We start from the raw sequence: 15,803 nt of genomic DNA, 5'->3' as shown, positions 1-15,803 counted from the left end.
CTTAAATGCATCTTAAAATGCAAATGGTTAGCTACATAAAGTCATGAATTATTTCCCACTCAGGCTCAAATTCATGGCAACACCTATTTTATGCTCTTTGAAGTGCAGCATGTCTGCTGGGAAAAGATGATGTCAGCTTGCCATTCCTAGTAATTAGATGAGAAAGAGGCCTTCAACAGAAAAATCCATCCTCATAAAACCCAAACATTGCATAAACTATTGACATCACAACTCAATATGCTAGAAACCGGTGCAAAAAGAAAAAAAAAAAAACAGGTCGTATATAAAAGAACTGATTTAATTCTTGAAGTCCTTGGGAAGTCGATTATGCAGCAATTGTTTTGAAGCAGCAGTAGGTAATTTCCTACAAAAAATATGTTTTCCACATGTTTGTTAAAACTGTCACTGTTAATTGACATGTTAAAACAGTCTTGATAGTGTAGTATGAAACAGATAATTTCTTAAAAACCAGAGTTCCGCTGCTTCCTTTCTGATCCGACTCCCATCTGCAGAAACAAACCGCTCCGAGTCAGAAAGAACCAGTCGGAGTCTGGAGGAGTGTCTTGGCATTGTCAGTCTCTTTCATGAAACCACTCCTAACTCTCCTCTGCAAAGCAAATACAAAATCAAGATTGCTGGTTTTCTGCAGCTCTGCTAATGGTGGAGGAAAAACCTAACCTTACAGAAAAGCTGTTTACCCACTGTCATCGGAGCCGTAATAATTAACCTGTGCTTTTACAGCAGACTCCATTTTTTGGGGGGAGGAGCTGTGGCATAGCAAAGAGCAAGGGGGGACGGTATGAACAGCGTGTACATGAGCATTATTGTTTCTAACTGAGAAGTGTGTTTTTACAGATGACAGTAAAACCACAGGGAGGAGGTAGATAAGCTTGATTAGTAACAGTTCCAACAAAAAAGTAAAAAACATGTTTTTGTAAAAGTTACCCTCTGCAGCGTTAAAGCTGCAGCCAGAAATTTTTGGTAAACTAAAAAAGCTCACTAGTTATAGTTTAACAACCAGTGAATGATGAGTTTCACTTTATTTGCCATTTTATTTTAAGTTATTTAAAAAAAGATCTAATTTATTCTATCAAAAACAAGCTTTTAAACACACCCCTCTGATTACATCACATAAGGGTTAAAGCAACTGATCACAGTTCCTTTGAGATTATCTGTCTTTATTTTGGCATTTACTCGTTTTGGGACAGTTGAATATGCACAAAAACAATCAGTGCAATCCTTGTAAAATTCTGCAGTAAAGAAACACTCTTCATCAAGTTGTGTTTTTGTAGTTGAGTGAAAGCACACTTCACTACACAATATATAACTGTATAGTGTAAAATAAGTTCTACTACTGTGTATAAAATCTGGGTTTTTGTCAAAATGTGTGGCCAAGTTATTTTTAAACCTACATTTTCAACAGACAGCACAACAAATTATGTTTTTGCGCGCATCTGTTTAGATTTTATGGCTGCTTCTGTAAAGCATCACATCACAGAGGGTATTGAAGCAAAAATGATTTCACTCCAAGTTGAATGTATTCTGAAGAACGAAGCGTGTGACCTGGAATTTGATGCAGAGCACATTCAGACTGGTACTGCTGAGAAAAAAATAAATAAAACAAGGAGATGCACTGAATATAACTGTCTCAGAAAGGGAGAAGAATGTGTAATTTTTTATAATTAGCAGATGCTAGTGCATCATATATAATGGGATCCATCTATCCATCTATAAATATACAGCAAGAGAATGGGGATAAAAATAATCTAGAGCAGGTACACTGCAAAACCATTCTCCAACAGCCAAGGTCCTCGGTTACGTCATATTCATCTGAAAAAGGCAGGCTGATGTTCGGCTGCCATGTATTCATCTGCATTTATGCCTCAAGCTCTTAAAAAAAACAGACAAAGAGATTTTCTTAGAAAAAGAAATGTAACTTTCACAAATTTAAAACTGATGCCAAAGGAAAGAGGCAGAGAAGGAAAACATGGAAAGGAGCTAATGAGAGATTTTTACATGGAAGGTTTTTGGGCTCAGCTTCTGAGAAATACATTGATCACCAGCCACGCCCAGTACTCTCTCTCCCCTTTCTACTTCTCTCCAACTGGAAGCAGCGTCATCAGGGCATGATGAATAATTAACCTCTAAATGCCTCTTACTGCCCCCATGCAACAACAGCTGTCCTCTGCAGGACAGAGGGCACAGATAAAGTCAAAACTAATTTCATGCATGGATAGATGGATGGACAGAAGGACAGAAGGATGATACAACAATGAACCCATTTCAAAATGTTTAATGTTGTTTAGGATTTGCTTTATCAGACAGTACAGGCATTTGAGAATAAATATTATTTACAATATTTAACCAATCCAGATGTACTTGAATGCACTAAAAGTGCAATTGTCACTAAATCCTCTCTCTGGTCAGAGGGAGTCATCGTGACAGCTGATCATGCAGCAGCCATTGAGTTGTTGCATCCCAAATGAGGTGCAGCGTTTTGGTCTGGTAAATGCTACAAAAATCTGGATTTGGCTGATTTTTTCCCAGTACATATGATGTTACACTGACATTTTTTCAGGTCAGAAATTTAGCTAGCTAAATATCTTATTGTTGTTTATATAGTGCGTACGCTGAAATAAAGTTTTGATTCGGTTCACTATGTTTTCTCCATTCCAGAGCCATGTTTCCACATACCAGAGTTTGTAGACGGCTGTGAGCCCTGTTTTTTTTTTTTGTGTGTGTCACTTTTTAAAAGCATAAATTACATTGAGAATGTCATTCTTCACATTGACATTCTGCTTATGTTCAAGTATAAAAAACATTTTTTTACGTGTTTACCAAATCGACAGGGCTGGACTGGATATCAAAAAGAAAATCAGCTTTTTAAGTGTTATAATTTAGCTGCATCTCTCTCATTCACTGTGATTTAGGAAAAATACAGCTAAGAAATTTGTAAAGATATAAAAGGTGGTAACCAAATGTGAACAAAAACAGGTGCCATGTAATCTCAGTGTGTGCTAAGCTAACTATTTAAGCAAGCTAACATTAGTCATTTGAAATCAGATAGATATTTCATCTTATATGAGGTGAGCACCCTAAATGTGTGACTCTGTTTCTGACAAGGGTTTCTAAACATTTTTGCCTGATTGGTAAAAGCATAAACAATCTACTCTCACTACTGCTTAAGTCCTGTGTTATTGACAAAATGGAGTATTAACAGATGGGCTACCAGCAATGGTACCATCTAACCCTAACCCAAAAGGTCATTCTTGATTTTCAGTATGAGACTGTGATGCTCAGATAAAAGCTGATTTTTTGAGTCACATCTTTACCGAGGCCCCCAGCACTTCATGACTCTTCAAAAGATGCTCTGTCTATTCTTAATGTGAACCAGGAAGAGACTGTCGGTTTAAAAGTAGGACAGACCAGCCAGATAAGCAGTACCATAGTGACCAAAAGGAAGAGTCGGGACACTGTTTGTATCAAACATAGATCTGCTGATGCACTATATGTAGATCTGGAAATGGGGCACGAATGCTAGTGCTCTTTTTTTAGTCTTATCACCATTACACACCTCATGCGTTACATTGCATGTAAACACACATATGAAACTCCAGAAAACACCATGTGACTGTTATATGAAGATTGCATGAGGCCATGCTTTCAGAGCCAAATATGGTTAATTACAGAATATATAAGTGCTTTGTTTTAGCGTCGTCTGCAGCGGTATTTACTACAGTAAAGGCACGTGATAATAGCAGCAACAACTTGGGTAAACTAATAATGATGCAGCAGCACACTGGTTTTTGGCATCCACTCAACAACCACGTAATTACATCTACCTTTTTAATTGCTTATTAACACAGTGAATCCACCAAACATATAGCAGTAACTGCATTTAGGAGCAAAACTGTGGTGAAAATCACTTGATGAAGCCGCAACTGTTTCAGAATGGGGACGGGGTAGGAGTGAGGTAACTTTAAATGTCACAAGGTTGTTTGCTATGAGCATAGAAAGACTTAATGTTGTAGAGTTAAGTATTTGCTTATTTATGCCAAGTCATATTGTTAAAATTGATCAACATTATTAGATATCAAGAGTTTTCCAAATACCGTGCAACTCTAAGTTCACCCCTTTCTGACCACAGTCTACCCTGACATCGCCATAAGGTGGCTACACAAACTGATTTGTTGACCATGATAACTTCACTGTACACCAGAGGCTTCCATACCAACAAGACCTAAAACCAAAAGAACATCTTTGGGATCTGATGGAGTTCATCTGATGGATGTGCAGCAACCATGTGATATGTCAATATGGACCAAAATCAGATGTAAAAACTCAGACCAGTGAATCTCTGGGACTTTTCTGCTTTCAAGAAATGTACATGACTATGACTGACTAAAAGGAGGATGACTATTTTTAAGATGTAGAAGATATGTATAAATTAAAACCGAAACTAAATGGAGACGCGGACCATGTCTGAATGCAGACATTGCTGCACCCTAGCTAGATTTTACAGGAAGCAATTATAATGCTTTTGGTAAACATCTGCAGATGCAGAGGTGGGGGGTGGAGAAGGGTTGAGTGATTGTGGTTCTTTGCAGGTGTCTATGTAAGCATTTATGATCAGGAAAGTGCTCTAAGAGCTGCATTAATCTGATGTGTAACACAATGTATGATGCTGGACGATGGTTAAAGATGAGCTCTTTCAAACTGCACCTGAAGATGCAGCCTACAGTCCAACATTTCTATTAGGCACTATGCAGGAAGACAGATGCAGTCCAATGTGGGGGTGTATTGATGTAGTTGCCCATAAGTAATGTAATGAAGGCCATGACTCCATTAGTACTCCCTTCCTGCACAGCCCCATCTTACCACTCCCAGTGGAAAAAGACGGGCAGACAGATAAGCAGGCAGATACAGAAAAATAAAAAATTTTACAGACAGGGAGGCAGAAAAAAGAGGGGGATGAAAATGTCAAAGGTTGCAGCGTAAGCCGACCCACTGGCGCGCCGGGACCTCTATGTTGGGGCGGATACATTGCAGGGAAACTGGAGATGGGTAGGAATGATGGCTGGGACGACAAGGAGAAATCTGGGGTAAAGTGTCACGTGTTTGGGCAGTGAGAGAACATCTACAGCTCTGGTGGAGAAAAGATGAATGGTACAATGGCCAGAAATAGTAGAGGGAATGTAGTGCAAGATGAGCTGCGACCACGGGGGTAGTTAGTTCTCAATGAGTATGTTGTCACATTCACACAGGAAGTGATGAATCATAACATATTTGTTTAGATAGGGCAGAGTAGATAAAATAGTTTTTCACCAGAACAACTGAAAAAAACTGAATTAAATCCCAGTAATGCAAAACCATTCAGAGATGTGGATACATTCAGATAGAAAGAGGGTATTTTTCTCCAATACCACACTGGAGATAGGCAGTATTTTTAGACCTGCGAGTAAGATCCCCATGTCACGTGTTCTTTTGTCGTTTTCTCTTTTTGTCTCACCTATACTAGAGCTGTTTCAGCTGAAGCAGACATCCTGTCAACATTATGCTTTAATGAAATCTCTATTTTAGTATCCTTCCTCTTTCTGCTAGAGAACCTTCACATGCTGGCCTGCACTGCAAAAACATATCTAATCATGTCTCACCTAATTCACTCAAAACCAAAAGGCTAAAGCTAAAGAATATTTTAATTGGAGTTTCTTTTTAAAAATACTCACTTCAAATTCAAGACATGACAAGGTGAATTTTACGGTGTTGCTGAACAATTTTCTGAAGAAAATGTGAACATCTCTCACATGGTCACCAATGTCTGATGAGAGGACCTTTTCTTAAAAATATAAGAAAAGATTTTAAATTACAACAATGGAGGTCATTGAGTCAAAATGCACACTTCTTTATGCTGAGAGTGGGTAAACTGTACACAGAGAACCAACTCTAGGCCTAGAGGGCCAGTGTCCTGCAATTTTTAGATTGATCTCTAATTCAACAAACCTGAGTCGAATAATGAGGTCATTAGAAGGACTCTGTAAAACTTGACTGATCTTAGGAGGTGATTCAGCTAATTCATTGAAGTGTGTTGGACCAGGGAGACCTCCAAGAGTTGCAGGACATCGGCCTTTGAGGACCAGGATAGCCCACCACTGCATCACCTACGTAGCTAGTGAGAAACTACAAATGGGAAGCATACAACTAATAAGTATTCTATTGGTAGACTCTCCCATACAAGTTGTGAATCTCTGCTGCTCCTCCAGAGTTACCAGATCAGACAGTTTAGGTGGACTGTCATGCCTGGGCAGATGTGCAGTTGCGTAATGCTCTTTATATTTCTGACTGATTTCCTTCCACATTGCAATATGCTATTTTCTGTTAGATCAAGACATACAACACATTAAAGTTTGTCATTGTCACATGACCATATGTAAAAGGGGTGGATATAGTTATTTTAATGCATGTAATCTGCCCACATATTAAGCTCTGTTTTCATGCGCTGATAAAACAGCATCAGCTGCCAAAATTGGATTTTCACCTGAAAAGAATCAAATTCCTCAAGACTCTTCTGTCCCAAATAAAATCTGCAGGCAAACCAGGTAATATCAACACAATCAAAATCATGCAAAGGAGAGAGTCCCAAATAGAAGTTAATAGAGGGAGAACAAATTTATCTATAAGTAAGATAGAGAGAAAAATTACACAAATTTGATCTTAGTGCTTTTGAATAACCTTAGATTCCTACAAAGTTATCTAAATATTTCACTAAATGTTCCTATATGTTACATGGTTACTCAGGTTACTCAGCTTATGACCTACTTTATTCCAAGCATCACCATTCCAAGCTTCAAACCAAGATGTTTTACTGTTTTGACATTTTTACTTTGTCTGACTCCTTTAATGTATTCGACCTCCAGAGATGCTCTTCCACTTGACATTAACATAAAAAAGCAACTTTGGATAAAGGATTTCATATGTTGAGTTAGTTTCTTTTACTACGAAAGAAACAAAAACTAAATGCCCCAGTTGCCGGTTCCCAGGAGTTCACCAGAACACCTGTCAGGGTAGAGATGACTATGCTTTTTCTTTTCTGATATTGCAATCCATCAATGGGTCTGATCTTAAGAACCCCACCCTGTAATGAGAGCCAAAAGTGTGTGTCTGTGTGTAGCACTAGATCCCATTACTGAAATCATATTAGCTTCAGAGAGTGCACTGAGGGAGGAAGCAAACCTTCACAATCTCCTCCTGGCTCACATTCACCAGCCAAACATGCAGATTACACAATCAAGAGTGAATGAGAACTAGACATGGTCCAATTTTTCTGTACCCTAACCGTTGGGGAGAATTACATTTTTACTGGACTTACAAATGTGCAAACAAATTAGGTATGCCTGTTCAAATGATTGATATAGCAACTCAGCCAATCTCATGGCAGCAGATCAAGTGTCTGAAGGAGGTGAGGACAACTGGCTGAAGTTCAAACTGAGCAAGGGCTCATATAAATTGGATAATAACAGATTGGAAAAATGTTGACTAGACAGATTACACTTGGTTTCAGCTGCAACATTCAGATGTTAGTATCACAATCGGGTGTAAAGGCCAAGAAAAAATGGATGTATCATCCTTTGGTCAATGTTTCTGACTGGTGGTTTTGGTGAATAGTATGGGTAAGGTTTTCTTGGCACACTTTGCCTCCATTTGTGCCATAATAATTGATGCCTAATGGAAAGACCTGAATTTAAGTTATTTTTTGACTGAAATCTGACCTTTATTATAAATTACTGTATGGATCTATTACTTGCTAACCTATAACATGGGTCTTGACAATGATCATTAAACATTCAGCAAAAGCAAAGCTGTTCCGCTCATGAGCCAACACGTTTATCCATACAGTAATTTAGATTTGGGCAATATGGTTCATTGACCAGGGAAGAAAGCCTTGAGTCCAGCTCAGGACTTTTTATGAAGGCATTTTTTTTCTGGTTAAAATTTTATCTTTCGGTTGTGTCCCAAACCCAAACAAGTTATCTATTGTTTATTTGCATGTCCTATTGGTGGGGAGTAGTGTCGCCCACCAGTGTTCTGTACAATGTAAGCATTGAAAGAAAATATGACTGTACAACCATGAATGGCTAAAGTTGTTATCAGATTTGCTTCTGTAAAGCACTATTACACTTCTTATACAGCAATTGGGGTTACATCAGATCAACTATGGCACTAAATCTGAAATACTTAGACTGATTGTTTTACGCTGCACAGATAGCATGAAAAATGTAATTTGAGTTTTATGAAACTTTTATTCTATTTGCGAAAACAATCAGCAATTTCAGAGTTTTTTGTTTGTTTGTTTTGCATTAGGACCACCTTGGATTCTGGCTGGGGCGTAGAAGGTGCCCCTCCTGGCAGCGAGCAATAACCACCATTGGGCAAACACACACACAAACACACACACAAATAATGTACCATGCCGAAACAGACTGTGCATCCCGACAAGGACAGAGGGAAACATGTAAACAAAAATTTTATAAAATTATTCCAGTTCAGTCCCCAGACAGGATTAGCTTAAAATTTGCTTTATGAAGACAGAAAAGTAAATAACCCAAATTCTGACTGACGGGATAAGTGACAAGTGTGAGAGAACTACATGTTTACAGTAAACCACGGTTTGAACACTATTAAACTACCGTAATTTAAAAAAAAAAGTCTTTTGCAGATGTGCAGATGTTTATTTCCACGGCTCTAAACTACGGCCCATTTTAATTGCCTTAAGCAGCACTTAAGCAGCTCAATTTAAGTATTTTGTGAAAAGAAATTACGTCTTCTACAAAACAAATCCGCCGTTTTATTAGCAGCTAATTACATAGCAAAGTGAGTTCGAGGATGATCATGGTGTTTTCTCACAAGGCAACGCCTTGGAGAGCCCTGCCTAAGCGCAGAGCATCAGCAGAGATGTTTACACGGCTGACTGGGCCGGTCAGTGCAGAGAGAGCAGACTACGGACAGACACCCACCTGCCGTATGCGGTTCTGGTGCAGCGGCGGTGGAGGTCCACCCTCCGGGGACGTGTTGCTCGAGGAGGCCCGTTTGGAGTCTCCGTCGGAGGCGCAGCCGCCGCCCCCGGAGCGACTTCCTTCAGGGCTGCTTGACATTCCGTCTTGGTCTGACTGCCAGTAAAAAATATCAGTGCGGTCAGTGAGGGTCTTTATGCCGGTGCAAGGTGGATGTGTGCGGGCCTCAGCATGCACAGAGCTCGGCGGGGCCCCGCATCATTCTGCGTCGTCAGTGAGATTCTGTGTGATGACAAAATGTGAAGAAAAAAAAACATAACAAACGAAGCGATCGCTCTAGACTGCGAGAGCAAGGAGAGCGCTCTCTCTGCGCAGGGATGCTCCCGGTGTGCAGCTGGACCCTGCGCATGTACGTGTGTGCGCACGTGAACGCGCTTCCTTCTGATGCGCTTTCCCGAAACTCTGCAGGATTCGTGCTGCCTTCCAAGACAATCGGACATTTCGTTAACGCCCTTCGATTGTCAAGGAACCTAGAATTTTTATGTAGTTAACTTTTTTATTTGGCCTATTTGTTTGAAACTAAGGTTTGTACACAAATTAGAGCTTTGCATATCGTAAAACAATTGGATTTATAATTTAAAAAAATCATTATCAGCTGCTTAAATTCAGCAAGATGGCATCCTGGTTTTAGCGTGTTTTTGTATTTTCTCTATTCAGGTGTTAGGCTGCCACTGCAGTGAAGTTTGTGATTGTAAAATTACAAAATGTTTATGAGTTCACTTTTCAAACTGTAATTGGAGTTGGACTTGCTTAGCCTGTGCAATCTTAGTATTTCTCAACCTCTAACTGAGCCTGGGATTCTTCACTAAGCTACATATTTAATGAAGGTTGACAAGATCAATACCAAGATCTTGAAAGCATAGAAAAAAAACGTGCCTTCAAGGGGGTATAAATTCATTTAAAACGATCATGATACAATGTTGCTGTAAGAAAATCTTTAAAGTGGAGTTGGTAAATAAAATCTAATAAAGTGAGATTTTTATTTATTTTTTTAGTGTGTTTTTAATGGATATATCTGATGAGGAAAAAAAAATGTTGAAAATGGGTGTAACAACTTCATCTTTTAGTTTTGAAGTTACCTAGAATTTAGTAAGAATGTCATTACTTATGGGTCATTTCAGGTTATTCAATTTATAAAGCTTTTGACAATGTTAAACTGAAGACGGCACAATTATAAACATCGTTTGTAATAACCTTGTTTTCAGACATTTTCCATCAAAACATAATGAACTTGCAGTCTAGTTTTTACAAAGACCATTTCTTTACTGCAGTCATCAATAGTTTTGGGCAATCATGGTGGATTGTGAAGTTGGGCTACATTAATAACTCTTGATTTTCCCACTTGGAAATATTTGGTTCTTTTTTAATTGAACATTTTATAATAAAGCATAAAAATGTATTGATGTACCAGTGATTGGTTGCATTCCACAAAATTAGACTTTTTCTAGCCCAATAAATGCATGAAAACTAAACTGCCACTTTTGGTGGGAAAAGCTAGGTTTTCATGCACAGATTGGGAACAAACTTACTTGAATTCAAAAACACTACAATAAAATCAGCCGCACATTTATTTTATGGTTAAAGTTTATTACTGTTTGAAGTAAATTTTAAAATTTTGACATTGTGCACCAAAGCAAAAAGTAAACCCATTAACATAATACTGATTGCTGTAAAGAACAGGCAGATCTGTTGAGACTATGGGACACTACGACATCTGCAGTCAATAATTTTGATGGCAAATATGAAGCTCATTTTAGATGTGGCCACTCAACACTGCACTCCGTTTCCATTACAATGTATTAAAATAAAATTTCCCTACCCAATTAGATGAAGTATTCACCAAGTGAGCATAAGATACCAAGAGACAACAAACATCTAAAAATATAAAAAGGCTTTATTACACATTTAACAATATATCACTGAAATGATTCCATAAACGACAGCAGCAACAGAATCACTAAAAAGCATTAACCATGACAAACACCAGTAATCAAATGTACATGGCAGGAAAGCTTATAAGAACCAGAATGAGAACTTCTAATGGACTGCTGAGTCTTATTTTAGTGTGCAGAGAGTTGGTCCAAGTTGTCATGGCTGCGACTGCTGAGATGGCTCTCCAAAATTTCCCCAAACAAATTCCTTTTCAGCAAGCTGTAGGCCATTGGTAGAAGTTGCTTGACCACCTTATGAAAGTACTGGAGGAAAAAAAAAAAAGTGAACAAGATTAACAACTTAGTGGCTTAGTGAAATTCAAACTATTATCTTATGTCAGAGACATTTTTTTTTCCATACTTTAATGCTACATGAGGTTAACAATTATCTAAACTGCAAGTAAATTATTACTCCAAGGTTGTAATGGGGTTGCTGTTACTCAACTCACATGCGATCCATAACAAAAGAGGTCAATTCCAAGTTCGTAGCCCATTCCATAGTCGCATTCGTCATTAGCAAACTGAACAAATGTCATCATCTCCTGGATCGGTCCAAAGGCTTTGACACGTTCCTCATCATTCCGAGCTTCTGCAATGGCTTTACAGATCTTCTTGAGACCAGCTAGTCAAAAGATGTGTAAAGAAATACATTTAAAAGTTCACATAAAAAGAATATATCAAAGAACGAATAAAAAAAAAAGGTCACCATCTGTTTCTGGCAGTTCTCTGTATCCTACATCATTCTTGTCCACAGGCACAACAATACCAGCACCATGGAAGGTCTTTGTAACGACCTGCAGCGTTACAGAGAAGAAGGAGATTAATATCTGAGCTCTATTATAATGCAAGCTATGTAAAGGTTGTACACATATGGCTTTTAATGACTGGGAATAACTGTATAATATATTGTTGTGATATTTATTTTCTTTACAAGAATTCTGATTTAATGTGAGAATGAAACCGTTTTTGTTTGCAAAACCAAAAATTAATAGTATTGTCAGAATTTTAACTGATATTCATATTTTTTCCACTGTTATTTCTGAGAGTATTTTAATATCCTTAGGTAAAAAGCAAGGAGTGAGGGGAACAAAATAGAAAAGGTACTGCAAAAAAGGAAAGAAGAGAAAAAGCAGGAAGCTGTGGTCAACAACACAGGAGGAAACAAAGAAAGGACAACGCTGAAGATAAACAAAGCAAGGATGAGAGGCAAGAAGGAAAGGGGCAAAATAAGAAATTGAAACAAAGTAGAAAATAGGAAGGAAAGAAAACAGATGAATGAAGGAAAATGACAAACACAAATGAATGAATAAATGAAAGGAAGCACAGGTAAGGTTTGGAAAGTTTGGAGTAATGAGGCAAAGGAAAAAGAAGCCATGAAAAGGGAAGGAATAAACAAGATCTGAAAGAATAGATAGATAGTGTATGAAAAGGTTGATGGATGCAGTATTTAGACAATATAAGGAAAAAAGTTTGGAAAAAAATAGTCTTCAGTACTTTTTAGACTATGAAAGAACCTGGTTTGAGAATCACCTTTCTGTCCCGCTGCTTCATGACTTTGGACTTCTGCTCTAAAGAAAAGCCTAACGTCTCAGCCTTGTCTCTCAGCTTTGACTCCAGGCTTTCCAAAGCCTCTTCTTCTGCTCTTTTACCATTTCTCTCTTTCTTCTTCCTCAGCAAATACAGGCTAGAGAAGAGATGTAAGAGAAGTATTTCAAAGACAGAAATAGATATGAAAAACAAACCGTATGAAATCACAAATTTTTCTCAGCTGATTAAATGGAGAACAATGTGATTTACTTACTAAACAGCTGCAAAGATGTTGTCTCCCATCTGTGTTATGTTGCAGCCCTTCTTGGCATGATTTTCCCCAACAAACGAAGGCAGAGAGTCTGGGCTATCTCTGATGTTTTGACAGTTGAACAATTAAAATAATTACAACTTACTCTGCTCATAGGTCTCACTTTAGCCAACATATTAATTTCTGCAAAGTTACAAGATTTTATTAATAAAATTGTATACCTGTAGTATCCCATGTGATGCTGGGTATCCTCACTCCCTTTGAGAACTGTCTGAAACTCTGGTGGGTCATAAAAATACCTCCAATGCAGATGAAAGTTGGGCTGAGGATTCTTGGCGTTTCTGTTAGCTCCTGCCAGAATGTCGAAAGGGCCGACCAGCTGCAGACCCAGCGTGTCTTTCACGGCACCTAATCGAAAGTGTATTGAGACAATCAGCGTAAGATCACAGACAGAGAAGCTAAAATAATTTCTAGTTCTGATTTTTAAATTTAGACTTGCATAAAACAGCATACTGATTTCCTCCCCACCCCAAAAAAATATGCTCAGGAATTAGCCTCTCCTGTGTTATGCTTTCAATTGTTTGTTGAGCCTTTCAGCTGATTGCGAGGAGTAAAGAACAGATTTAGTTCATGGATTGAAAATATGACCTGAATAGGGATCTTTAAAATCATTTTGCTTCTACATAGTCAGGGGTGTCAAACCCATTTTGGTTTTGGACCAAGTTAATATTATGAATACTCTTAAAGGGCCAGTTGTGGCAATTTGTTGATTTTGTGTGAATTTCAACAATAATTCTCAAAAAACTGGAGGAACTGATTGATGTAATTTGGCATTAAACGGATAAAAACGGCATTGATTTGATTAATAACATGATATTTAAGCATACTTAATGTTTAGACTAATATCAAGACGGCCGCGTAGAAAGCTATGGCGGGCCAGATTTGGCCCATGGGCCTTGAGTGGTCCAAGTCATCATAAAATAATAATGGCTATGGTAGTACAGCAGTACTATTAATTCCAAAAACCCTGTGGAGAATGACAGAGTCTCTGACAACATCCAGAGACAACGGAGGAGCAAAAATAATGGTTTAGCACAAGTATAAACTATTGCATTTAATCACTGCATATACCACAGGGGCTGTCAGGACTGAGCTCCTTGCAGAAGTCCCAGAAGTGGTACAGATCCTCTGGCACGTGAAAACCATATAGCTGAGCCAACTCATCACGTTGCTCTGCGTCGACTCTTGATGAAAGCATAGCTTTAGGTTCATCAGCTCGGGCTTTCTTCACCTGTCCATTGGCTGAGCGTGACTCCTAATGAAGAAGCAGAGAAATCCACAATGACATGCGTTCAGTTAAATTAGTTGGATGTGTTTTGTTGCCATCTGGCGTCCAGAACTTTTGAAAACTTTTTCACACTTCAACCACAACATTCAATGAACTTTGGAGGGTTTTAGGCAACAGATTAACTCACCGTAGGACAAACGTGTAAAGTCGATGAAAAAGGCTTGATGACTCTCTCCTTTCACAAAACAAAGGAATGGAGGTGTGCATTTCAAGAATCTGAAATCAGTTTTTCTTAATATCGGTATTTTTCCAATATTGGAAAATATTTATAAGTTTGATTGTTTGGATATTGTTTTTTTTTTTTGTCATTTGTGAATGTTTAGAGTGTAGCGGACTATAGAAAGCTGGTGGTCCAGATCATTGTGAGCTTCTGCGAGCCCACACATAACCTACTGAACACGGGTTCTTTTGCATATCCTGTCATCTGCACAGTGTTGGGAGTAAACACCTGGTTGGTCTGCATCATTTCTCTACCTCCAGCCGTCAAAGGCCACTCTAACAATCAGCCTGGTACAGGTGGACTCTGCTTACTAATTAGGTGACGTTTAAAGACAGCCGGACGCAGCGGATTTTAATAAGTATCAACACGAACGTGTTCCATTTGTAAAACCACTCATTATTTCCTTCCACTTTATTATTACTTGCCACTTTGGTTCGTCTGTCACACAAAAATCTAACAAAATACCAGACACTACAGGTTTAACTCTGTAGCCTCTCTGCGCTCAGAGTAGTAAACTCTGATATATATGTGAGCTTCTTAGAAAGAGTTGAGGGAAGCCTATGAACACGTATTAATACATTTAAAAGTTTTAGCTCGTAACAGACCATTCGTAGTCTTTGATAAATAACATTAACCATGGCAACATCCCCCTACCTCAATCCAACAGGCTAATTGACGAGATTAGCTAGTTAAAAAGGGAGACTATCTAGTAATTATCAACACCAACAAATGTGAAACAGTGTGTGAAGCACCATTAAGATGACGTGACCAGTGTTGCTGCAGCAGCAGCAATGAGCAGTGAAGCTGCTGCCATGTTGGCTCCCACCGCTGATGCTCACTCAGCGCATCACACACTTCTGCCATTTGCGTTTAATAATAGATGCAGTTTCAGTATTTTTGTATTCATAACCAATATGTGTCTTAACCTCGTAAGTCCATCTTCTACACGGATAGTTAAGGTAGCAGTCAAATGTGGTTAAAGGAGGTTAAAATTACCTGATTTGGTTTGGTTTTTCTTTTTGCGCGCCCTGTCATTTTCTTCCTCTTGTCTCTCTGGCGTTGTCTTCTTCAGCAGGTTTACCGAAGGAGCAGCAACCTAAGTTAAGTAAATGCAGCGCCCCCAACAGATTGGCTCGGGTAAGTACTTTTTCCTCATAAAATATTGCACTGGGATGGAGGATTGCAATAACGCCGCAGCAGCAGTGAGCGAATTCATGAAAATTGTATCATTTTATATATACTTTTTATATATTCATAATAATTTTATATATATGTATACATTTATATCAATAAGTACATCTACAAAAATAAAAATAATAAAATGTAGGATATCTCTAAAAAGTCCAATATTTTTTTGTCCAGGATTTGTTTGTGTCGTAGCTTGATGCACTGACTCCAGCCTCAGTGCTGTCTTTGTGAAGCTCCTCCAAATTTTTAA

The 15,803-nt window shown here is 38.4% G+C and overlaps 2 protein-coding genes across 18 annotated transcripts in view; both read right to left on the bottom strand.

Moving 5' to 3' along the window:
- LOC102237700 (ankyrin-2) overlaps nucleotides 1–9,425 on the bottom strand; it is a 76,607-nt gene extending 67,182 nt beyond the window's left edge. For all 16 annotated transcript variants that reach the window (XM_023333878.1, XM_023333885.1, XM_023333889.1 and 13 more), the window contains exon 1: nucleotides 9,012–9,425. In XM_023333878.1, the coding sequence (XP_023189646.1) occupies nucleotides 9,012–9,149 (138 nt within the window). In that variant the 5' untranslated portion in view covers nucleotides 9,150–9,425. The remainder of the gene's footprint in view (nucleotides 1–9,011) is intronic.
- Nucleotides 9,426–10,944: 1,519 nt separating this feature from the next.
- On the bottom strand, nucleotides 10,945–15,429 carry LOC102237444 (histone PARylation factor 1). Of its 2 annotated transcripts, none has more exons than XM_005805016.3 (8): nucleotides 15,362–15,429; nucleotides 13,929–14,112; nucleotides 13,019–13,205; nucleotides 12,801–12,899; nucleotides 12,530–12,683; nucleotides 11,706–11,793; nucleotides 11,449–11,621; nucleotides 10,945–11,263 (listed from the first exon to the last, which is right to left on the bottom strand). In XM_005805016.3, the coding sequence occupies exons 1-8, from the start codon at nucleotides 15,398–15,400 to the stop codon at nucleotides 11,129–11,131; spliced, it is 1,059 nt and encodes a 352-aa protein (XP_005805073.1). In that variant the 5' UTR covers nucleotides 15,401–15,429; the 3' UTR covers nucleotides 10,945–11,128. The 2 variants fall into 2 exon arrangements, with proteins under 2 accessions (XP_005805073.1, XP_023189058.1); XM_023333290.1 differs by lacking the exon at nucleotides 15,362–15,429 and adding an exon at nucleotides 14,273–14,731.
- Between the last annotated feature and the right edge of the window lie 374 nt (nucleotides 15,430–15,803).

This window comes from Xiphophorus maculatus, chromosome 5 (genome assembly GCF_002775205.1).
Source record: "Xiphophorus maculatus strain JP 163 A chromosome 5, X_maculatus-5.0-male, whole genome shotgun sequence".
Taxonomy (NCBI): Eukaryota; Metazoa; Chordata; class Actinopteri; order Cyprinodontiformes; family Poeciliidae; genus Xiphophorus; species Xiphophorus maculatus.
This window is presented reverse-complemented; position numbering and strand designations above follow the sequence as displayed.

Excerpts from the sequence above, each read along its gene's own strand:
- LOC102237444 (XM_005805016.3), bottom strand. The coding sequence starts at position 15,400 with ATGACAGGGCGCGCAAAAAGAAAAACCAAACCAAATCAG. Across the intron at positions 12,900-13,018 it reads CATCACATGGGATACTACAG|AGATAGCCCAGACTCTCTGC; the intron begins GTATACAATTTT and ends TCAAAACATCAG. Across the intron at positions 12,684-12,800 it reads AACATCTTTGCAGCTGTTTA|CCTGTATTTGCTGAGGAAGA; the intron begins GTAAGTAAATCA and ends TCTCTTCTCTAG.